The following is a 23014-nucleotide window of genomic DNA, read 5'->3' as shown; positions in this document are numbered from 1 at the left end:
TTCACTGAAGGTCACCAGAAGAAATCTGCAACCACAGTAAACTGAGGGAAACAGATCTCGAAGGTGAAAGGTGTTCTAAAGTGAACACTGATGTTAGCTTAATGTGCACATTTCAATTTTAACCAATGTCATTCTCTGTGTTTATCACTGAAGTTACCTTTTCCAAGATCTTAAAGGCCACGGAGCAGTGGTGGTTCTCCAATGGAGAGATGTCATTGTATCTCAGTGCCAGTTCTGTACGAGCATTGATCTAAATGGGAACAAGCAAGCAGATATTTAATACGGCATAAATCCTTTTGTATTAATATCTGTTCAAAGAAAGAGGGAATTTTATTATCAGTAGATACTGAAGCCCTTCTGTTGGTTGGGATTGGCCATGGATGTTGTGTCCGGTTGTCTACATGATACACAAGCCAGAGAAATACAATACGGTGAGAAAGTTATTCAGTAGATGGTATTACTTAACTTTTCAACTTCACAGTCAGATTTTCACTTGAAAAATTCAAAACCACAATGATATTTAAGAGCGACACACACAAAACACTGGAGGAACTCAGCAGGTCAGGCAGCATCTATGAAAAAGAGTAAATAGTTGACATTTTGGGCCGAGACCCTTTTTCAGGACTTGACCTGAAATGTCGACTGTTTATTCACTTCCATAGATGCTGCTGGACCTGCTGAGTTTCTCCAGCATTTTGTGTGTGTTGCTTTGGATTTCCAGCATCTGAAGATTTTCTCATGTTAATGATATTTAACAGTAACTTTATTTTGCCCGAAGTCTGAGTCATTTTAAAGCTTTCTAGAGGTATAATAACTCAGTTGCAACATTTTCTGAATCATATGACTTTGGTATTTTAGACTGGCTGCTTGACAAATTAATAAAGCAGAGAATTTTGAAGTCTTGACATAATAATTAGTTACTCTAAAAAGATTATTATTAATGAATTGAACTCAAGCAGATTTTGACCCATAGCAACCAGTTTCCCTGCCTTTATACAGTGACAAAACCACTGGCAATTGCTCAGCTACCTAACATCTTACTCACAAGGTACAATAATCTGTGACAATGAGCGGACCTCAGGAACTCAAAGCCTGACAACTCACTGTTCTTTTTAAATATTTCTGCTATTTAGAAATGGTTAGTTAACCATACTTAAGATTTTTTTCTAGACTATTAAAATGAATAATAAATTTGGATAAAAACACTCTCAACTTGTTTAAAAGCAAATGTATAGTATAGTAGAACAAGGGGATCTGGGAATACAGGTGCATAATTTGTTGAAAGTAGCATCACAATATAGATAGGGTTGTAAAGAAAGCTTTTGGCACATTGGCCTTCATAAATCAAAGTATTGACTACAGGAGATGGGATATTATGTTGAAGTTGTATAAGACATTGGTGAGGCCTAATTTGGAGTATTGTGTGCAGTTTTAGTCACCTAGCTCCAGGGAAGATGTAAATACGATTAAAAGAGTGCAGAGAAAATTTACAAGGATGTTGCAAGGTCTGGAGGACCTGAGTTATAAGGAAAGATTGAATTAGTCAGGACTTTACTCCAAAAAATGTAGAAAATTAAGGGGAGACGTTATAGAGGTATACAAAATTTAGAGGGTTATAGATAGGGTAGATGCAAGCAGCTTTTTCCATTGAGCTCCAGTGGGACTGCAACCAGAGGTCATTGGTTAAGTGTGAAAGGTTAAAAGTTCAGGCGGAACATAAGGGAAACTTCTTCACTTAGAGGGTCATGAGAGTGGGGAATGAGCTGCCAGCACAAGTGGTGCATGCCAGCTTGATTTCAATGTTTGAGAGAAGTTTGGGTGGGTACATGGATGGTAGGCATATGGATAGCTATTGTCCTGGTGGAAGTCAATAGGAGTAAGCAGTTTAAATAGTTTGGCATGAACTAAATGGGCCGAAGGGCCTGCTTCTGAGCTTTATAATGTGAAATAAATAAAAATAATCAAGAAAAAGCTTAATAAAATCCATAGAGTTCTACAGCATTAAAACAACACCACTGGTCAAATGTCCATGCTGAACAAGGTATTCAATCCAAGCTAATCCCATTTTTGCTAGTGTTTGGACCCTGTCCTTCTAAACCTTCCCAATCCATGTACAAGTTGTACTGTCTTTTAAAAATTATTATACCTGCATCAACCACTTCCTCTGACAGCTTATTCCACATATATACTACCTTTTGTGTAAAACACTTGTACTTCAAGCTCTTATTAAATCTTTCCCCTCTCATCTTAAACCTATGTCTTCCAGTTCTTGATTCTCTAGCACTGAGAAAAGATTGAATGCGTTCGTCCAATCAGTGCTCCTCAAGATTGTATATACCTCTCCAAAATCAGCCCTCGGTCTCCAGTGCTCTAAGGAATATCCTAACAGTTCAACCTCTTCCTTTAATTCAATCCCTCAGATCCTGCAACATCCTTGTAAGTCTTGTCTTCAGCTTCTAGTTTGATAACATCTTTTCTATAGCAAAGCAACCAAAATTGAATGCAATATTTCAGGTCCAGCCTCACTGATGATCTGCACAATGGTACCAATGACCCCAAATTTATACCAGGTGCCCTATTTATTTCTTTTTAAATCCAGCATACCCATACCAAGAGCTTCTTCATCACCCTATTGATTTGTAACTCCACACTGAGTGAACTACTGTGTGTGTTTGTACTCTAGGTAGCGTGTACACTCCACCTCTGGCGGACCTGTAATCAGCAGGCACTAAACAGTGCACCCAGATGCCTTCCTCATCAGTGCAGAGGATCTCGACCAGACCAACTTGAAGAAGTCTCTGAACAACTACCATGAACATACCACCTGTGGAACCAGAGGAGCCAACACACTTGACCACCGCTACACCACCATCAACAGCGCTTCCCGTACCAGCTCACGCCCACATTTTGGAAAGTCTGATCACCCGGCTGTACTTCTACTCCCAGCATACAGGGAGAAACTAAAGATCGTAACAGCAGTGATGAGAACCAAGGAGGTATGGCCAAGGGAGGTGGAGGAGTGTTTACAGGACAGCTTTGACAGGACAATATTCATCTTTGAATCTGAATGAAAATGCCACAGTGGTCACTGACTTCATCAAGACATGTGTGAATGAGTGTGAGCCTTAGGGGACATATCAGACATAAAAAGCCTTGGATGAACCAGGAGATTCGTAATCTGCTGAGGGCCAGATCTGTGGCATTCAAGACCGGTGAACAAGAACAGTACAAAAAAATCTGGTAACAACCTACAGAACGTTATTTTAAGAGCTAAAAAACAATTCTCATTGAAGTTAGAGACGGAATCGGATGCACATCAACTCTGGCAGGGTTTGCAGACCATTACCTCCTCCAAGGCAAAACCTAACATCATGAATAGCTGTAAGGCTGCACTCCCAGATGAGCTCAATGCCTTTAATGCATGCTTTGAAAGGGAGAATAAAATTACATCTGTGTGGATTCCTGTAGCATCTGGTGACCTTGTGATCTCTGTCTCGGAGTCCGATGTCAGAACATCTTCCAAGAGGGTGAACCCTTGCAAGGTATCAGGCAGTGATGGTGTCCTTGGCAGGCACTGGAAACCTGTGCTGACCAATTGGCGGGAATGTTCAAGAATATTTTCAATCTCTTACTGCTTCCCACCTGCTTCAAAAGGACAACAAACAAGCCAGTGCCCAAGAACAGTAGAGAGAGCTGTGTCAATGACTATTGCCCAGTGGCATTCACATCTACTGTGATGAATTGCTTTGAGAGGTAGTTCACGACTAGAATGAACTCCTGCCTAAGCAAGGGCCTGGACTTGCTGCAATTTGCCTATTGCCGCGATAGGTCTACAGCAGATGGAATCTCACTGGCTCTCCACTCAGCCTTGGATCACCTGGACAATACCAACATCAGGCTGCTGTTTATTGACTACAGCTCAGCATTCAGCACAATCACATCCTCAGCTCTAATCAACAAGCTTCAAAACCTGAGCCTCTGCAAATGAATCCTTGACTTCCCTCACCGGGAGATCACGGTACAGCTCTGAAATAACATCTCCTCTTCACTGGCAATCAACACTCGTGCACCTCAAGGATGCGTGCTTAGCCAACTGCTCTACTTTTTCTACACATGACAGTGTGACTAGGCACAGATCAAAAAATTGCTGCTGTCAGAATTTCAGGTGGTGATGAGGAGGTGTACAGAAGCAAGATAGATCAGATGTCTGAAAGTGGTGTCACAACAACCATCCACTCAGCATCAGTAAGATCAAAGAATTGACTGTGAACTTGAGGAAGGGGAAGTCAAGGGAACACACACCAGTCCTCGTCAAGGGATCAACAGTGGAACGGGTGTCAGCATCTATGAAGATCTATCCTGGCCCCAACATATTGTTGAGATTACAAAGAAAGCACAACAGCGGCTACATTTCATTTCTACAGGTGTACTGCGGAGAGCATTCTAACTGGTTGCATCACTGTCTGGTATTGGGAAGCCACGGCACAGGATTGGAAAAAGCTAAAGAAAGTTGTAAACTCAGTCGGCTCCATCACAGGCACCAGCCTCCCAGCATCCAGGACACTTTCAAAAAGTGATGCCTCAAAGAGATACCATCCATCATTAAGGACCCCTATCACCCAGGACATGCCCTCTTCCCATTGTTCCCATCAAGGAGGAGGTAGAGGAGCCTGATGACACACACTCAATGTTTCAGGAACTCCTTCTTCCCCTCTGCCATCAGATTTCAAATGAACAATGAACCCATGTTCACCACCTCAGTATGTTTTTTCTTTCTTTTTTCACTCTCCTTTTGCACTACTTAATTTAATTTTCATATATATTTTATTATAATTTATAGCTTTTTATTATTTTGTATTGCACTGTACTGCCACTGCAAAATGACAAATTTCACAACATATGCCAGTGATATTAAACCTGATTCAGATTCTGAAGATCCCTCTGTTCCACAACACTCCCCACCACCCTGCTGTTCACTGTGGAAGTCCTGCCCGCAAATTATTTTCCAAAAATACAACATCTTGCACTTACCCAAATTAAGACCACTTAGCCAGCCGATCAAGACCCTCCTTTTACTTTCAATAAGCTTCTTCGTTGTCCGTTCCAATCACCTATTAGATCAGGGTTCCCAACCTTTTTTATGCCATGACCCACTGTCATTGAGCAAGGGGTCCGTGGACCCTGGGTTGGGAACCCCTGTATTGGAGCACATAATCTTCTGTTCTTACTGTGAAAAGTGATTTCCCTAATGAAGACTGCTGCTACTTTTTGACAAAGGTTAAAGAACTGGGTGACTGTTTGTCAAAAAACTTTATTTGGTGTAATGGTAAAGGTCCTGAGGCAGAAGCATGTCTCATTACTAGCTCAGTACAACATGGAAATGTCACTGGAATCCATTGTGAATGCAGCAACAAAATGGAAGATTATCTGCTCTTGTAACTGTTCACCAGCCTGTGTTCATCTGCAATTCTGCAATGCATTACACATCTGTGCAGGTTGAAGTCATACTGACCTTCAGAGTGTAGAATGATAGTGGCTCTCTGCAGAATCATCACCTACATTACAGCCTGATCTACCGCAACATTAACTTGCTTTAAAGTTTTCTGCTAGTCATAGTCATAGTCATAGTAATAATCATACTCTATTGATCCCGGGGGAAATTGCTTTTCGTTACAGTTGCACCATAAATAATTAAATAGTAATAAAACCATAAATAGTTAAATAGTAATATGTAAATTATGCCAGGAAATAAGTCCAGGACCAGCCTATTGGCTCAGGGTGTCTGACCCTCCAAGGGAGGAGTTGTAAAGTTTGATGGCCACAGGCAGGAATGACTTCCTATGACGCTCTGTGTTGCATCTCGGTGGAATGAGTCTCTGGCTGAATGTACTCCTGTGCCCAACCAGTACATTATGTAGTGGATGGGAGACATTGTCCAAGATGGCATGCAACTTGGACAGCATCCTCTTTTCAGACACCACCATCAGAGAGTCCAGTTCCATCCCCACAACATCACTGGCCTTACGAATGAGTTTGTTGATTCTGTTGGTGTCTGCTACCCTCAGCCTGCTGCCCCAGCACACAACAGCAAACATGATCGCACTGGCCACCACAGACACATAACTTGTTCACTATTATGATGAGAATTTGGATAAATTTTGATTTATAATTTGAAGGTTAGAGGTTACTACAAAATATGATTCATCCAGTTTTAATATCTTGAAAAAAGAAATGAAGAGAACTACCTCCATTATAAACACAGGAGGTACTGCAGATGCTGGAAACATACACACAATGTGCTGGAGGAGCTCAGCAGATCAGGCAGCATCTACAGATGGGAATAAACAGTCAATGCTTTGTCCTGAAACACCGACTGTTTATTCCCAGCCATTGATGTTGCCTGACCTGCTGAGGTCCTCCAGCACATTGTGTGTGTATACCTCCATTATAACACAAGCACATTCACACCATAACTGTACAAATGGTGTAGCCACTGCTGAACAGGGGAGGCAGACTCACTGAGATATCTGAAGCTGTAAAATAGATCAGAAGCATTACCTAAATTACATTAAAGTTTATTGTCTTTCAGATCACAAGTAAACTTGATACTTACAGTTATGAGATAATCATTAGATTAAATATACAGACAAAATTGTCACATCTGATGACTTCCCTTGCTGTGGATGTGCCAATCTAGGGCAATTCCTCTTATTTTTATTCATAGAACATGGAGTCATGGAACACTGACCTTTCAGCCCATCTAGTCTATGCTGAACCATTAGTCTGCCTAGTTCCATTGACCTGCACCTGGACCATAGCCCCCCAAACCCCTCCCATCCATGTACCTATCCAAATTTCTCTTAAATGTTGGAACTGACCCTGCAACAATCACTTGCGCTGGCAGCTCATTCCACAATCTCACCACTCTCTGAGTCAAGAATTTCCCGCCTCATGTTCCCTTTAAATATTTCACCTTTCACCCTTAGCCCATGACCTCTAATTGTAGCTTCACCAAGCCTCAGTCAAAAAAAGCATGCTTGCACTTACCCAATCTACAACCCTCATTTCTTCCTCATTTCTAAGAAATTATTCATGTGAGGCAGCTACGAAAAAGGAAAAGCTAAACCTAGGCTTGGCAGCAGCTTTCTTCCATTAAAATGTAAAATTTAGCTGTCCTTGGTTAGAGGACAGTCAGACGTCTGCCAGGCCAGGTAACGTCAAGCTGCTCCTGTGTCATTTCTGAAGAGCCAATCTTCCTCTATGGAACTTGTGAATAAATCAGAATAAAGGTATGTCAAGGCAAATATTGAATTGATACAATGAAGATAGAGAAAAATGTGCATTGGTAGTATTTATTGTATGAAGTATATATTTGAAATAAAAAATAGTCTTCCAGTTCAAGATCTCCACATGAGAATACTGCCAAATGGCATATTCCAAGGTACTGTAGTATATGCTGAGGGGTGCACTGGTCAGGCAGCCCTAGGTCCTATAAGGGTGAAAGGTAAAATGTTTAAGGGGAACTTGGGGAGGGACTTCATCACTCAGAGGATGATGAGAGTGTGGAACGAGCTGCCAGCACAAGTGCTGGGTATGGGGTCGATTTCAACATTTAAGAGAAGTTTGGATGGTTAGATGGTTGGGAGGGGTATGGAGGGGTATGGAGGGGTATGGAGGGGTATGGAGGGGTTTGGAGGGGTATGGAGGGGTATGGAGGGGTATGGAGGGGTGGGAGGGGTATGGAGGGGTATGGAGGGATATGGAGGGGTATGGAAGGGTGGGAGGGGTATGGAGGGGTATGGAGGGGTATGGAGGGGTATGGAGGGGTGGGAGGGGTATGGAGGGGTATGGAGGGGTATGGAGGGGTTTGGAGGGGTATGGAGGGGTATGGAGGGGTTTGGAGGGGTATGGAGGGGTATGGAGGGGTTTGGAGGGGTATGGAGGGGTATGGAGGGGTTTGGAGGGGTATGGAGGGGTATGGAGGGGTATGGAGGGGTTTGGAGGGGTATGGAGGGGTATGGAGGGGTATGGAGGGGTATGGAGGGGTATGGAGGGGTTTGGAGGGGTATGGAGGGGTATGGAGGGGTTTGGAGGGGTATGGAGGGGTATGGAGGGGTTTGGAGGGGTATGGAGGGGTATGGAGGGGTATGGAGGGGTTTGGAGGGGTATGGAGGGGTATGGAGGGGTATGGTCCTGGTGCAGCTCTCTGCTCCACGTTGACAAATGCAGTGCTGTGCAGCAGTCTCAGGCACTAGCTCTACATATGTACCTAAGACTTCTGTACAGTCCTGTAGATGTTTGAAAATATAAAGATGATCAATAATGATGCAAGAGTCAACTGATAGCAACTTCAGCTGCCTCCTGGTGTTGTAATTAATGTAGCTAAGCCCCACTTGATGTGTAGAGCATCACCACAAAATCCTGAACACAAACAAGCCAGCACTACCTAACACCAAGCAGATGTTGTTACCTGGTATGCATTGTTATATCCTGGATGATCCAGATCGTGGCATATTGCGGACGTGAGCATGGTCAGGATATCAATGTCATCCATGCGACTTTGAAGATCTGTTAACCAGATCAACCCATACATCTGTAACATACCAAGAAGGAAACATTAGGAATTTTCCTTACTTAACTCTCCATCCAAGAAATGTCCATGTCCGAAACGTAACTACAGATGGAGCCTTGAAAGCACCTTGGATATGTTGTAGATTGGGTTTATGGTAAGTAACTGGCTTGGTAGTAAGTACTTGGGTTTATGGCAAGTACAATCTTAACAAATTCTCCAGTAAAGGAGTTTCTTTCTTAGAGTACACTCAGTTTCCACAAGTCCAGCTTGTCCAAACGTGATAAAGATTTGGCAATCATTACAATACTAATCCTTTACAGAATCCTATATTCCATATTTTCTAACAACATAGAAGAGACATTCTTCAGCCATCAAGTCCATGTTAACTCAGTGATCTGTGTTCCCACCATTCTTATCAACTTCCCCTACCTATTAATTAACTGGCCTTTGGTCAATTAGTTAACTAACTCATCTTTGGGATGTAGGAGGAAACTGGAGCACCCAGGGGTGCCATGGAGCCTTACCGTTAACCGAGAGGTCCAGGGACCCCAGGTTAGGAACCCTGACCCAGAGGAAACCCACACAGTTACAGGATCACAGGCTACATACAGGGCTGCAGGTAGAATGTGCAACCTCCACACAGACTAGACACAAGGTCAGGGTGCCTGGAGGCGTAAAGCAGCACCTCTGTTAGATGTGCCACTGTTCTACCCGTCCTGAAATAAAGGGAGGAAAAAGAAAGATCAGTTATGAAGGGAACAATGAGTGGAAGTTTAATACTATGTGTCCACACATTTCAGAAGTAACTGTGCACCACATGATCATGTGGAAATTGCAATCCTATGGCGATATTAAACTGCTAGCATGTCTTCTTGTGTCTCCATCTGATGACCAGTATAATATTAAGGCAAAATGGCAGAAAAGCTGCCAAACACTGAACCCACATTTCAGAGAGGCATTGAAGGCTGAATTTAAGGTACACACAGAGATAGATGAGTATCAGAGCTTCCAAGTAATACTTGTGTTTGAAGACTGCCTGTTAACATTTTTCCCGCCTTACCATGAACAAGCAAAAGCTTAGTTTCTCGGTGTCATGATTCCCGTCTGTAGGTGAGATAGCATTCCACAAAACAGAATCTTAGCCCACTTTCAATTACAGGTAAAAAACAGTGTTGCTGGTGGGTGATAGTGCAACAGAAGAATTAATGCTGGGTGTATGCTGAGCAGGAAAGCACACAAGTGGAGCAGTAAATTATAAACATGAGAAAATCTGCAGATGCTGGAAATCCAAATCAACACACACAAAGTACTGGAGACTCAGTAGCTCGGTCATTTGATCATCTCTCTAGTCTCTCTAGTTATCATCCACCACAGCAAAAACTCCCAATCCTTATTAAATATGAGGTGTATGTCTCATAATTATTATTAACAAAATGCATAGTAACAGCCTCAGAACAGGAGGATGCCCCTTTAGAACTGATTAGATCAAAGTCTGTCAGGAGCCTTGTGGCCCATCAGGCCAGTGCTTATGCCAGTTTCCGTGGCATGAAGTGACTGAAAGTTCGAGACTCCCCCCCCCCCCCCCCCCGCCGATAGGACACCAGTCTATCGTGAGGTTAACCCCCAGCATTTTGCCAGTACCCATTCTCAGCTGGGTAGACTGGAGCATTGTGTAGTTAAATGCCTTGCTCAAGGACACACACATTGCCCTGGCCGAGGCTCGAACCCACGACCTTCAGATCGCTAGTCCAATGCCCTAACCACTTGGCCACGCGCCACACCTTTAGAACTGAGATGAGGAGGTATTTCTTACGCCAGATGGCTGTGGAGGCCAAGTCATTAGATATATTTAAAGCAGAGATTATAGGTCCTTGGTGAGTCAGGGCAACAAAGGTTACAGAGAGAAGGCAGGAGGATGAGGTTGAGAGGAATAATAAATCCGCTATGATGGGATGGCGGTGCAGACTCTATGGACTGAATGGCCTTATTCTGCTCCTATGTCTTATGGCCTTATCCATCAAGGAAATTAACCACAATCACGGCCACTTTTTATAGAAGAGAGCATGAAACACAGGAGGGAGAAGACAATTAATTGTGTGCTGAAACAAATGGTTCAGCTGGAGTTAAATTTAACAGCCACTTCCTCCTCAAGAGGAAGAACAAGGAACTTGCATGCAGCTAATGGCACACATATGTGGAGTTCATTTCAGCATAGATGAACGAAGTCAAGTACCTTATGTTTCAATTCTCAGAGCTTGCTGCTTATAATCGACTTACCATCTGAGTGACACAAAAACAATGCTGAAAGTTGTGGAATGGAATGTTGTTATAATGGCGGTACACCTCAAAGAGGAACTGTTGCAGGACCTCCATTTCAATGTTGAATTTATTCATGAAACCCAGGTCAACGAACATCAGTTGAAGTAGAACCATTATTTCTGCATCCTCCCATTGCCTGATGTGCAAGGTAAAAAACACGTATCAAAAAGTACTGCATTTCTCAAGAAGCACAGCCAGCCATCAATCCAAGGCTTGATGTTCAAGTGAAGATTCTCACCAGGTTCAAACAAACTTACGCGGTCATACAGTCATAGAACACTAAAGCACAGAAACAGGCTCTTTGGCCCATCTGGTCTGTGCACTCCAAACCCCTCCCATCCCTGTACCTATCCAAATTTCTCTTAAATTTTTAATTTGACCCCGCATCCACCAATTCCACTGGCAGCTCATTCCACACTGACACCACCCTCTGAGTGGAGAAGTTCCCCCTCATGCTGCCCTTAAACATTTCACCTTTCACTCTTAACCCATGACTTCTAGCCATAGTCTCACTGAGACCCAGGAGAAAAAAATCATAATTTTGTATACCTCCACCAAATCTCCCCTCAATCTTCTAAATTCTAGGGAATAAAATCTTAACCTACTCAGCCTTTCTCTATAACTCAGGTGAAGTCCTGGCAACATCCTTGTAAAGTTTCTCTGTACTCTTTCAGTCTCATTTACATCTTTTCTGCAGGTAGGTGACTAAAGCTGCACACAATACTCCAAATTAGGCCTCAACAATGTCATATACAATTTCAACATAACATCCCAACTCCTGTACTCAATATATTGATTCATGAACCAACCAATTTTGGTGTCATTCGCAAATGTGCTGATCCAGCTTACCACATTATCAACCAGTTAATTGACATAGATGACAAACAACAAAGGACTCATCACTCATACCTGCAGCACAACACTAGTCACAGGCCTCCAGTCAGAGAGGCAAACATCTACTACCAGACTCCCACAAACCCAACGTCTAAACCAATTTACTACCCCATCTTGAATGCCAAGTGACTGAAACTTCCTCACCATCCTCCCATGCAGGTCCTTGTCAAAGACCATAAGATATAGGAGCAGAATTAAGCCATTTGGCCCATCAAGTCTGCCCCATCACTCTATCATGACTGATCAATTTTCTTCTCTCAGCCCCAGTCTCCTGCCTTTTCTCCTTATCCCTTCATGCCCTGACCAATCAAGAAACTATCAACCATGGCTTTAAATATACATAAAAGACTTGGCTTCCACAGCTGCCTGTGACAAAGAATTCCACAAATTCACTACTCTCTCGCTAAAGAAATTCCTTCTCATTTCTGTTTTAAAATGCCACCCCTCTATTCTGAGGCTGAGTCCTCTGGTCCTAGACTCTCCCTCCATAGGAAGCATCCCCTCTACATCCACCCTATCAAGGCCTTTCATTATTTGAAGGGTTTCAATAAGGTCACCCCCTCATTCTTCAGACTTCTGATGAGGCCAGAGCCATCTCATGCTCTTTATAGAACAAAACATTCAATCCTGGAATCATTTTCATAAACCTCTTTTGAAACCTCTCCAGTGTCAGCACATCCTTTCTAAGATATAGTGCCTATAAAAAGTATTCAACCCCTTGAAAGTTTTCATGTTTTATTGTTCTACAACATTGAATCACAGTGGATTTACTTTGGCTTTTTTGACACCAATCAACAGAAAAATACCCTTTCGTGTCAAAGTGAAAACAGCTCTCTACAAAGTGATCTAAATTAATTAGAAATATAAAACACAAAATAGTTGATTGTGTAAGTACTCATCCCCTTCAAGTCAGTATTTAGTAGATGCGCTCTTGACAGCAATTACAGCCTTGAGTCTGTGTGGATAGGTCTCTATCAGCTTTGCACATCTGGACACTACAATTTTTCCCCATTCTTCTTACAAAACTGCTCAAGCTCTGTCAGATTGCATGGGTATTGTGAGTGAACAGCCCTTTTCAAGTCCAGTGATAAATTCTCAATTGGATTGAGGTTTGGACTCTGACTTGACCACTCCAGGATATTAACTTCGTCGTTTTTAAGCCATTCCTGTGCAGCTTTGGCTTTATGTTGGGGTCGTTGTCTTGCTGGAAAACAAATCTCCCAAGCCACAGTTCTCTTGCAGACTGCATCAGGTTTTCCTCCAGGATTTCACAGTATTTTGCTGCATTTATTTTACTCTCTACATTTACGAGCCTTCCAAGGCCTGTTGCAGGGAAGCATCCCCACAGAATGATGCAGCCATCACCGTGCTTCACAGTAGGGATGGTGTGATTTTGATGATGCGGTGCTTGGCTTACTCCAAACATAGCGTTTAGTCTGATGGCCAAAAAGCTCGATTTTGGTTTCATCAGACCATAGAACCTTCTTCCAGCTGACTTCAGAGTTTCCCACATGCCTTCTGGCAAACTCTAGCTGAAATTTCATGGGTATGTTTTTTAACAGAGGCTTTCTCTTTGCCGCTGTCACAGAAAGCTGCAGCTAGTGAAGTATCTAGGCGATAGTTGTTGTATGTGTAGTCTATCCCACCTCAGTCACTGAAGCTTGTATCTCCTCCAGAGTTGTCATAGGTCTCTTGTTAGCCTCCCTCAGTAATCTCCTTCCTGCACAGTCACTCAGTTTTTGAGGACAGCTTGTTCTAGGCAGATTTACAGCTGTGCAGTATTCTTTCCATTTCTTGATGATTGACTTAACTGTACTCCACAGGATATTCGGTACTTGGAAATTTTCTTACATCCAACTACTGACTTGTGCTTTTCAATAACCTTTTTGTGGAGCTGCTTAGAGCATTATTTTATCTTCATGGTGTAGTTTTTGCCAGGAGACTGACTCACCAGCAGTTGGAAGTTCCAGATACAGGAGTATTTTTACTACAATCAACTGAAACACCTTGACTACACACGGTGATCACCATTTAACTAATTTAACGCTTCCTCAAAACTGTCTCCCCAGGGACCTACCTTCATATTATCCAGAAACTTTGCACCAAAGTCATTAATTCCATCATCCAAGTCACTGAAATATCATGTTAAAAGAAGTGGTCCCGACACAGACCCTTGTGAAACACCACTAGTCACCAGCTACCAAACAGAAAAGGCTCCCTTTATTCCTACTCTTTCCCTCTTGTCAATCAGCCACTGCTTTATCCATGCTAATATCTTTCCTGTAATACCATGATCCCTTAACTTGTTAAGCAGCCTCATGTGTGGCACCTTGTCAAAGGCCTTCTGAAAATCCAAGTACATATCAACTGATTCTCTTTGTCTATACTGCTTGTTATTTCTTCAAAGAATTCCAACAGATTTGTCAGGCAAGATTTTCCCTTGAGGAAACCATGCTGACTACAGTCTATTTTATTCTGTGCCTCCAAGTATTCGAAAACCACATCCTTAATAATCAACTCCAATATCTTCGTTGTAAAGTTTCTCTGTACTCTTTCAGTCTCATTTACATCTTTTCTGCAGGTAGGTGACTAAAACTGCACACAATACTCCAAATTAGGCCTCAACAATGTCATATACAATTTCAACATAACATCCCAACTCCTGTACTCAATATATTGATTCATGAATCAACTGCATGCATAGATTACCACTCTGACCTTCCAGAGAAACAATTTTGTCCCCTGCTATCCTTCTTCTCTTAATATACCTGTCGAAGCCTTTAGGATTGTCCTTCACCTTGTGTGCTAAAGCAATCTCATGTCTTCTTTTAGCTTCCTGATTTCCTTCTTAAGTGTTCTCTTCCATTTCTTGTTTTCAAGTACACCATCTGTTCCTGCCTGCCTGTACCTGTTATGCACCTCCTTCTTTTTTCTTAACCAGAGTCTCATTATCTCTCAAAAACCACGGTTCCATAACATATGAAGGCCAATTCTCCATATGCCTTCTCAACCACAGAATCAACCTACGCAGCAGCTTTGGGTGTCCTATGGACTTGGACCCTAAGATCCCTCTGATCCTCCGCACTGCCAAGAGTCTTACCATTAATACTATATTCTGCCATCATATTTGACCTACCAAAATGAACCACCTCACACTTACCTGGGCTGAACTCCGTCTGCCACTTCTCAGCCCAGTTTTGTATCCTATTAATGTCCCATTGTAACCTCTGACAGCCCTCCACACTCTCCACAACACACCCAACTTTTGTGTTATCAGAAAATTTACTAACCCATCCTCCACTTCCTCATCCAGGTCATTTATAAAAATCACAAAGAGACGGGTTCCCAGAACAGATCCCTAAGGCACACCATTGGTCACCGACCTCCAGGCAGAATATGACCCATCTACAACCACTCTTTGCCTTCTGTGGGTAAGTCAGTTCTGGATCCACAAAGCAAGGATCCTTGGATCCCGTGCCTCATTACTTTCTCAATAAGCCTTGCATGGGGTACCTTATCAAATGCCTTTCCGAAATCCATATACACTACATCTACTACTCTACCTTCATCAGTGTGTTTAGTCACATCCTCAAAAATTCAATCAGGCGCATAAGGCACGACCTGCCTTTGACAAAGCCATGCTAACTATTCTTAATCATATTATGTCTCTCCAAATGTTCATAAATCCTGCCTCTCAGCATCTTCTCCATCAACTTACCAACCACTGAAGTAAGACTCACTGGTCTATAATTTCCTGGGATAGTGATAATGATCACTCGATGCAAAGTGTTCCCCTACACAAACTTTTGTCACCTTCCCTGTCTTGTTCCCTAACAGGAGATTATAGTATTGTACACTCTCTGGCTGGTACTTCTATGTACTGATAGAGGAAGCACTTTCCCATACAACCCTTTTAAATTATGAGAGTCCCAAACAAAATGTGGAAAGTTGACATCAGGATCAGTGGCTTCCAGCCCAATGAGCCACACAGTGCAGCAACCCCCAATTTAACACCAGCCTAGCCACAGGGCAATTTACTATGACCAATTAACCTACTAACCGGAATATGGGAGGAAACTGGAACACCTGGAGAAAACCCATGCCTCCACAGAAAGGATGTACAAGCTCATTACAGGCGGCACCGGAAATTAATTCCAAACTCTGATGCCCCAACTGTAATAGCAGTTACCATGGCTACTCTACTATGGTACCTCAAACTTACTGTTACCAAACGTGTGGTGTAAAGGTTACATTGATTCGTCTATGCAGGGCTAAAGTATGGATATCTTATGCAAGTGTTCAAATCCTCTTTACATTCATTTTCAGTTTAATAACTTATTAGAAACTATTAGCATTGTGTGTCCTTGTTGATACCTTAAGCTTTGTTATCATGCTGTACAAAGAGAGTTTGGCTGGATAAGGGCCCTCCCTCCTAATGTTGCAGTCCTCATAAATATAAAGAGAAAGGCTCTCCTACACGTCTTTGATCACCTTGCAATTGCAGTAGGTCAATATCTAAAAGCCAGCACTATGTAGACATCATTTATTACTTTGAATGAAAGTATATTTTCCTTGCATCTGTCACTTGGGAGTGTTAATATGAATTATTAAAAGAGCATTACTACTTTCGTGCAACTTGTTGATTAGGAGTGTGTATTTAAAAGTGAGAAAATGAAAAGGTCGATAAAGGGCATGGATAATTATTCTTCGGAATATAATTGGTAAACAGGACCAAGGCAATAAACGATTATGCCATCTGATTTCCATAGTTTCATTCTCACTAGAGATTAATTATGCACCCCATGGTATTTTCCAGACCTAATTATAAAATACATTTTCAGCCTGTTTTGCAAATTATATCATTAAAGGCAGAGAATTATACAACTGAGAAGCAGACTATTGTGTATAAAAGCAAGGATGTAATGTTGAGGCTTTATAAGGCACTGGTGAGGCTTCAGAATATTCTATCTAGTTTTGGGCCCTTTATCTAAGAAAGGATGCACTGACATTGGAAAGGGTTCAAAGGAGGTTGACGTAAATGATTCAGGGATTGAAAGGCTTATTGTGTGAGAAGCATTTGATGGCTCTGGGCCTGTATTCACTGGAATCCAGAAGAATGAGGGGGGAACCTCACTGAACCTATTCAATGTTGAAAGGCCTCGATAGAATGGATGTGGAGGGGATGTTTCCTCCAGGTGGATGAGTCTAAGACAAGAGGACACAGCCACGAAATAGAGGGATGTCCTTTTAGAATGGAGATGAGAAGGAATTTCTTTAGCCAAACAGTGGTAATTCTGCGGAATTTGTGGCAGCCAAGTCATTAGGAATATTTAAGGCAGAGGTTGATAGATCCTTGATTAGTCATGTGGTGGATCAGCGAGATCTTGGGATCCATGTCCATAGGACACTCAAAGCAGCTGCGCAGTTTGACAGTGTTGTTAAGAAGACGTATGGTGTGTTGGCCTCCATCAACCATGGGATTGAGTTCAAGAGCCATGAAGTAATGTTACAGCTATATAAGACCTTAGTTAGCCCCCACTTGGAGTACTGTGGTCACCTCACTACAAGAAGGATGTGGATACTGTAGAGAGAGTGCAGAAGAGATTTACAAGGATGTTGCCTGGATTGGGGAGCATGCCTCATGAGAATAGGTTGAGTGAACTTGGCCTTTTCTCCTTGGAGTGATGGCGGATGAGAGGTGACATGATAGAGGTGTATAAGATGATGAGAGGCATTGATCTGTGGATAGCCAGAGGCTTTTTCCTAGGGCTGAAATGGGCAACATGAGGGGGCACAGTTTTAAGGTGCTTGGAGGTAGGTACAAGGGGGATGACAGAAGTTAAGTTTTTCACACAGAGGATGGAGGGTGCATGAAATGCACTGCCAGCAAAGGTGATAGAGGCAGATACAATAGGGTCTTTTAAGAGACTCTTAGATAGGTACATGGAGCTTAGAAAAATAGAGGGCTATGCTGTAGGGAAATTTTAGGCAGCTTCTATAGTAGGTTACATAGTCAGCAGAACATTGTAGGCTGAAGGGCCTGTAATGTGTAATAGATTTTCTACATTCTATGTTCTATGTAGGGATACGGGAGAAGGAAGGAGAATAGGGCCTAAGAGGGAAAATAGATCAGCCATGATGAAATGGGTAGGGTCGATAGGCCAAATGGTCTAATTCTGTTCCTATATCTTATGGTTTTTGTATGTATTGTGTATGTACTAACCCAAAAAGAAGTCAGTAATTACAGTTTATCTATTACACACCCAGCATGACATGAAAATCACATGTAGCGTGGGTCAGCCAATAAAAGAATTTTCATACCCCAATTATCTATCACGCTAACAGGGTTTCAACAGATGCTAAGGTATCAGTGGGAATAGCAGAAGTGAGACACATTGTCATCTTATACTCTGTATGTCAATTGTAAAAGAATTCATTCTTTATTCTCCTCACACCCCCTCCCACAGGTTCTGCCACTCATCTACAAACTAGGGATATATACAGGGGCCAATTAATTGTTCACCTTTCTATCTTTGGACATGGGAACGGAAATGGGTGCAGAAAGATGAAGATTTTCTGTGTAGAGTGCAGTCTGTGGAAAAACTCTACACTAACAACGCACACAAAATGCTGGTGGAACTCTGCAGGTCAGGCAGCCTCTATGGAAATGAATAAACAGTTGACGTTTTGGGCTGAGACCCTTCCTCAGGACTTTTTCACAAACACTTGAGGTCAACATTGAACCTAGGTCCCTGAAGTGATGCCCTACACCGCCCAATGCCGTAGCCTGTTTGGAGTATGTGCTCTGCTCTGTCGCATTAATGGGACTGTATTCACTTGTGGAACTTTGAAGTATTTCCTTTCAATTAACAACAAAGCACACAGTGTTTACACATTAATAGCAGATTTCAACTAAAATAAAAGACAGGCATGCACAATGTGCACGTCACCTGTCTTCAGCGTTTCTATTGGTTGATGTAATTTTCAATATGAATGCAGCTGGTGCAAGCATTACCTCATTTGGTGTTGTAAATGCAAATTGGTGCACACTGCAACAAAGTGGAAGGGTTCTTGTCTTATGTTCAGAGTGCGCTTCATGAATTTCCTCTTTATCGGATCAGCTGCCAAATCACAACACTGAGTAGCCTTGGAAAGTAACATTTTATTAACGGAATCAGAATCGGGTTTAATATCACTGGCATATGCCGTGAAATTTGCTGTTTGCAGTACAATGCAATACAGGTTCCTGTACCTCCTCCTTGATGGTAACAATGAGAACAGAGTATGTCCTAAGTGATGGAAGTGCTTAATGATGGATGTCGCTTTTTTGAGGCATCAACTTCTGAAGATGTCTTTGATGCTGGGAAGGCTGGTGCCCATGATGGAGCTGGCTGAGTTTACAACTCTCTGCAACTTTTTCTGATCCTGTATTGTGGCCCCTCCATACTAAGCAGTGATATGGCCAGTCAGAATTTGCAAGTGTCTTTGGTGACTTACCAATTCTCCCCAAACTCCTAATGAAATGTAGCCACTGCTGTGCCTTGTTTGTAACTGCATCAATATGTTGAGCCCAGAAAAGATCCTCAGAGACGTTGACAGCCAGGAACCTGAAACTGCTCACCCTTTCCACTCCTGATCCCTCAATGAAGACTGGTGTGTGTTTCCCCATCCTGAAGTCCTCAGTCAATTTCTTGGTCTTACGGATGTTGAGTTCAAGGTTGTTGCTGTGACACCACTCAACCACCTGACCTATCTCAGTCCTGTACACCTCCTTGTCACCATTGGAAATTCTGCCAACAATAGTTGTGTCATTTGCAAATTTATAGATGGTGTTTGAACTGTGCTGAGTCACACAATCATGGGTGTACAGAGAGTAGTCACAGATAAAACAAAGTTTTTTGAACATATTCTTTACAAATGATTGGATGTGAAATGCAAACAAAAAAATTTAAATTCGCATCTGTGCACTGACATGACAGGTGAGCAAATATTGATGTAGTTTATATGACATCCTGGAAAATTTGATAGGATTCCTTACAAGAAATATGGTAAAGCATGGTCCTTGGATAACATCCATGTGAATTTCAGAAGACACTTGAGAGCAACACAAGAAAACTGGAGTAAAAATAAGTCATTTGGTCCTTCAGACCTGCCCTATTATTCAATATACTCACGGGTGATTTGCCTCAAGCACATCTCTCCCTCAGTACGTTCCCCATAAGCTTCAATTCCCTGATCTTTCCCAAAGGACCATCTATCTTATCTTACAATACACCCAATAATCCAAACTCCACAAGCCTCTGCAAGAGAGATTTATTATTCTCACTAAGAAGAAGTTCTCACGCACTTCAGTTTAAAATAGCCATGCCTTGTACCCATATCCCCTCATTTGAGACTCCGTTGCTGGTGGAAACATCTCAATATCTTCTCTGTCATGTTCCTGAGGATCTTATATGTTTCATGAAGTTCATCCCTCACTCCTCACAAATCCAAAGAAAATGATTTATTTTCACGTGGTTTAATGAAGTTTCCAAGCCAGGGTTATTAGAAATATGGCAATATATGGAACTGCATGCAAGTTAGTCCTGGGAGGTGGTAATTGACTGGGATAAAGGAAAATTCTTTGAACAGCAAGTGGTATTTCCCAAAGATCTAAACTGAAATATTACCATTACTTGGATGAAAATTTGCGGAATTTAAAGAGCAATGTTTGAATGACAGGGAAAAAAATCAGAGGGGACATAGAGAGACAAAGTGAACGGGCAAAATGTAGTTCGAGTTCAATCTGAGGAAGTGTAAGTTCATCCTAGATCTCAGAAAAATATGTAAGATTCCTTTCTTCTTGCAGAGAAAATGAGTTGTGAAAGAGCAAAGGAGTTCAGGAGCCTGTGTGCATAAATAACACCGAGAATCTGGTGCATACATACTAAAGTTAATCACAAGTGTAATGTCAAACTTTATTGAGAGGGAATTCAACAAGTACTGAAGTTTCATTTTTCCAGCATCTTGGGTAGTTACCATCTGGAGAACTGTGGTTCAGTATCAAAAGTCAAGAAATATATTATGCATGGAAGAGGTTTAGACAAATTCCAAGTCCTTCAATTTTAAATTATATGGACAGTTAGGAAAAACATAGTTAAAGCCACCGCAGTTTGGGCACTAGAAGTATAATCCACTTGGAGTAGTTAACAAGCTGTATATGATGAATTCTTTATTTAAATCTAATTTTATGGCATAACTTTACACTTATAAAGGGAAAATCTTTCAAATATTTTCATAAAGGCAGCATCTTTTTAATAACTTTTGGATGTCTAGGTACCAAAGATGTAATTTAAATTTTACTATACAGTTTACAATAGAAAGTACTTGTGTCCATTGATAAGTAGTTCAAAATCCAGAGTTAAGGACTTCTCCTCAGGAGAGATCTATGTGGAACCAAAGAAAAGCATAAGACAAAGGATGTGCTGCTGGCCCAGTCCATCACCGGTAAAGTGAAACACTGTTGCAGGAAATCGGCATCCAACATCAGGGACCCCCACCACCCAGGATATGCTCTCTTCTCACTGCTGCCATCAGGAAGAAGGTACAGGAGCCTCAGGACACATATCACCAGGTTCAAGAACAGTTATTACCCCTTAATCATCAGGCTCTTGAACCAAAGGAGATAACTACACTCAACTTCACTTGTCCCATCACCGAATTGTTCCCATTACCTATGGACTCACTTTCAAGGACTCTTCATCTCATGTTCTTGATATTTATCGTTTATTTAGTTAATACTATTATTTCTTTCTTTTTTTATTTGCACAGTTTGTTGTTTTTTTGCATACTGGTTTAATACCCTAGTTGGTGTGGTCTTTCACTGATCTGTAATTGAGTATGCCCACAAGAAAATGAATCTCAGAGTTGTATATGGTGATGTGCATGTACTTTGATAATACATTTACTTTAAACTTTGAACTTAAGAGGAATTCAAGCAGTTGGGTCCAAGTTAAAAAAGTATAAATTCAAAGATAACAATCTCTGGATTACTATCTAATGCATATGCAAATTGCATTGGGTAAATAAAATCAAGGAATTGAATCTGTAATACTGTACCCTGGTTAAGATTTCTACTGCTATGCTGTAAGGCATCTTATTTTAACAGTTTCCTGTAAAAGCAATGCGTCCTGCTGGTGAGAATGTTTTGGTTTCAGCTGAAGGTAAGGACACACATTGTCCAACTTGGGAATGTTGTGTCAGCCAATTAGGATGGTGGGGTGGAGAGAAGGTTCTAGAGAGAGCTGGGCTGAGAGAGATTTCTGATGGACAGTAGTCAGGTTTGTTGTCTTTTGGTGGGAGATGAGTAGAGGTGATGATCTGGGAAGACTCCAATCCAAAGTGGTCGCTCAATTTACAATGGATCTCAGCAAAGTAGAGGAGGCTGCATTATATGTGTAACTGCAACTATAATAGGGAAGATGCAAAGAAAAAGATATAATTGAAGACCTGTTATCCTAATGCATGCAGCATTCATAACAAGATAAATGAATTAAGTGGCTCAAGTGGAAATTAATGGGTATGATCTCATCAGCGATAGAGAAATGTGGTTGCAAAGAGCCCAGGTTTGGGAATTAAATGTTCCAAGATATAGTAACAATAAAATAATCCACCATCTGATTATTTGGCAAGCTGGATGGTTTAGCATCTAGCCAAAGGGTTTGATTTCAGCACTCCATTTAACACCTCAGGGTTGTGGTCCCTGAACTCCCTTTAATACACTGCATCAGCCGCTCTTACTCTCCATTTAACACAACAGAAATCTATGTTCCATTAGCACCCCAGGACATCAGTTCCCATGCTCTCTTAAGTTTCCAGGTTCAACGGAAATTTTAATATATTGTTGTTTTGCAATTCAAAGAGGAAAATTAAAAGTGTATATAGACTGGTTGCATCACAGCCTGGTATGGAAACACCGATGCCCTTGAATGGAAATTCCTACAAAAAGTAGTGTATATGGCCCAGTACATCATAAATAATGCCCTCCCCACTGTTGAGCACACCTACACGAAGCATTGTTCCAAGGAAGCAGCATCCTTCATCAAGGACTCCTACCACCCAGGACATGTTCTCTTCTTGCTGCTGGCCAGGAACAGTTATTACCCCTCAACTATTAGACTATTGAACCATTTCACTCACCTCTCTCTTGATCCACCTCTGGACTGTTCCCACACTTTTGGACTCACTTTC

The 23014-nt window shown here is 41.8% G+C and overlaps 1 protein-coding gene across 1 annotated transcript in view; it reads right to left on the bottom strand.

Moving 5' to 3' along the window:
• si:dkey-219c10.4 (high affinity cGMP-specific 3',5'-cyclic phosphodiesterase 9A) overlaps window positions 1-23014 on the bottom strand; it is a 106003-nt gene that overhangs the window by 40988 nt on the left and 42001 nt on the right. Inside the window, exons 7-9 of the mRNA XM_063048560.1 lie at window positions 10850-11027; window positions 8471-8593; window positions 158-250 (exon numbers count right to left, since the gene is read on the bottom strand). Of these exons, the coding sequence (XP_062904630.1) occupies window positions 158-250; window positions 8471-8593; window positions 10850-11027 (394 nt within the window). The remainder of the gene's footprint in view (window positions 1-157; window positions 251-8470; window positions 8594-10849; window positions 11028-23014) is intronic.

The sequence above is a fragment of the Mobula hypostoma genome, chromosome 5 (genome assembly GCF_963921235.1).
Source record: "Mobula hypostoma chromosome 5, sMobHyp1.1, whole genome shotgun sequence".
Lineage (NCBI taxonomy): Eukaryota > Metazoa > Chordata > Chondrichthyes > Myliobatiformes > Myliobatidae > Mobula > Mobula hypostoma.
Note: the sequence above shows the minus strand (reverse complement) of the source record. Positions and strands in the feature narration are given on the sequence as shown.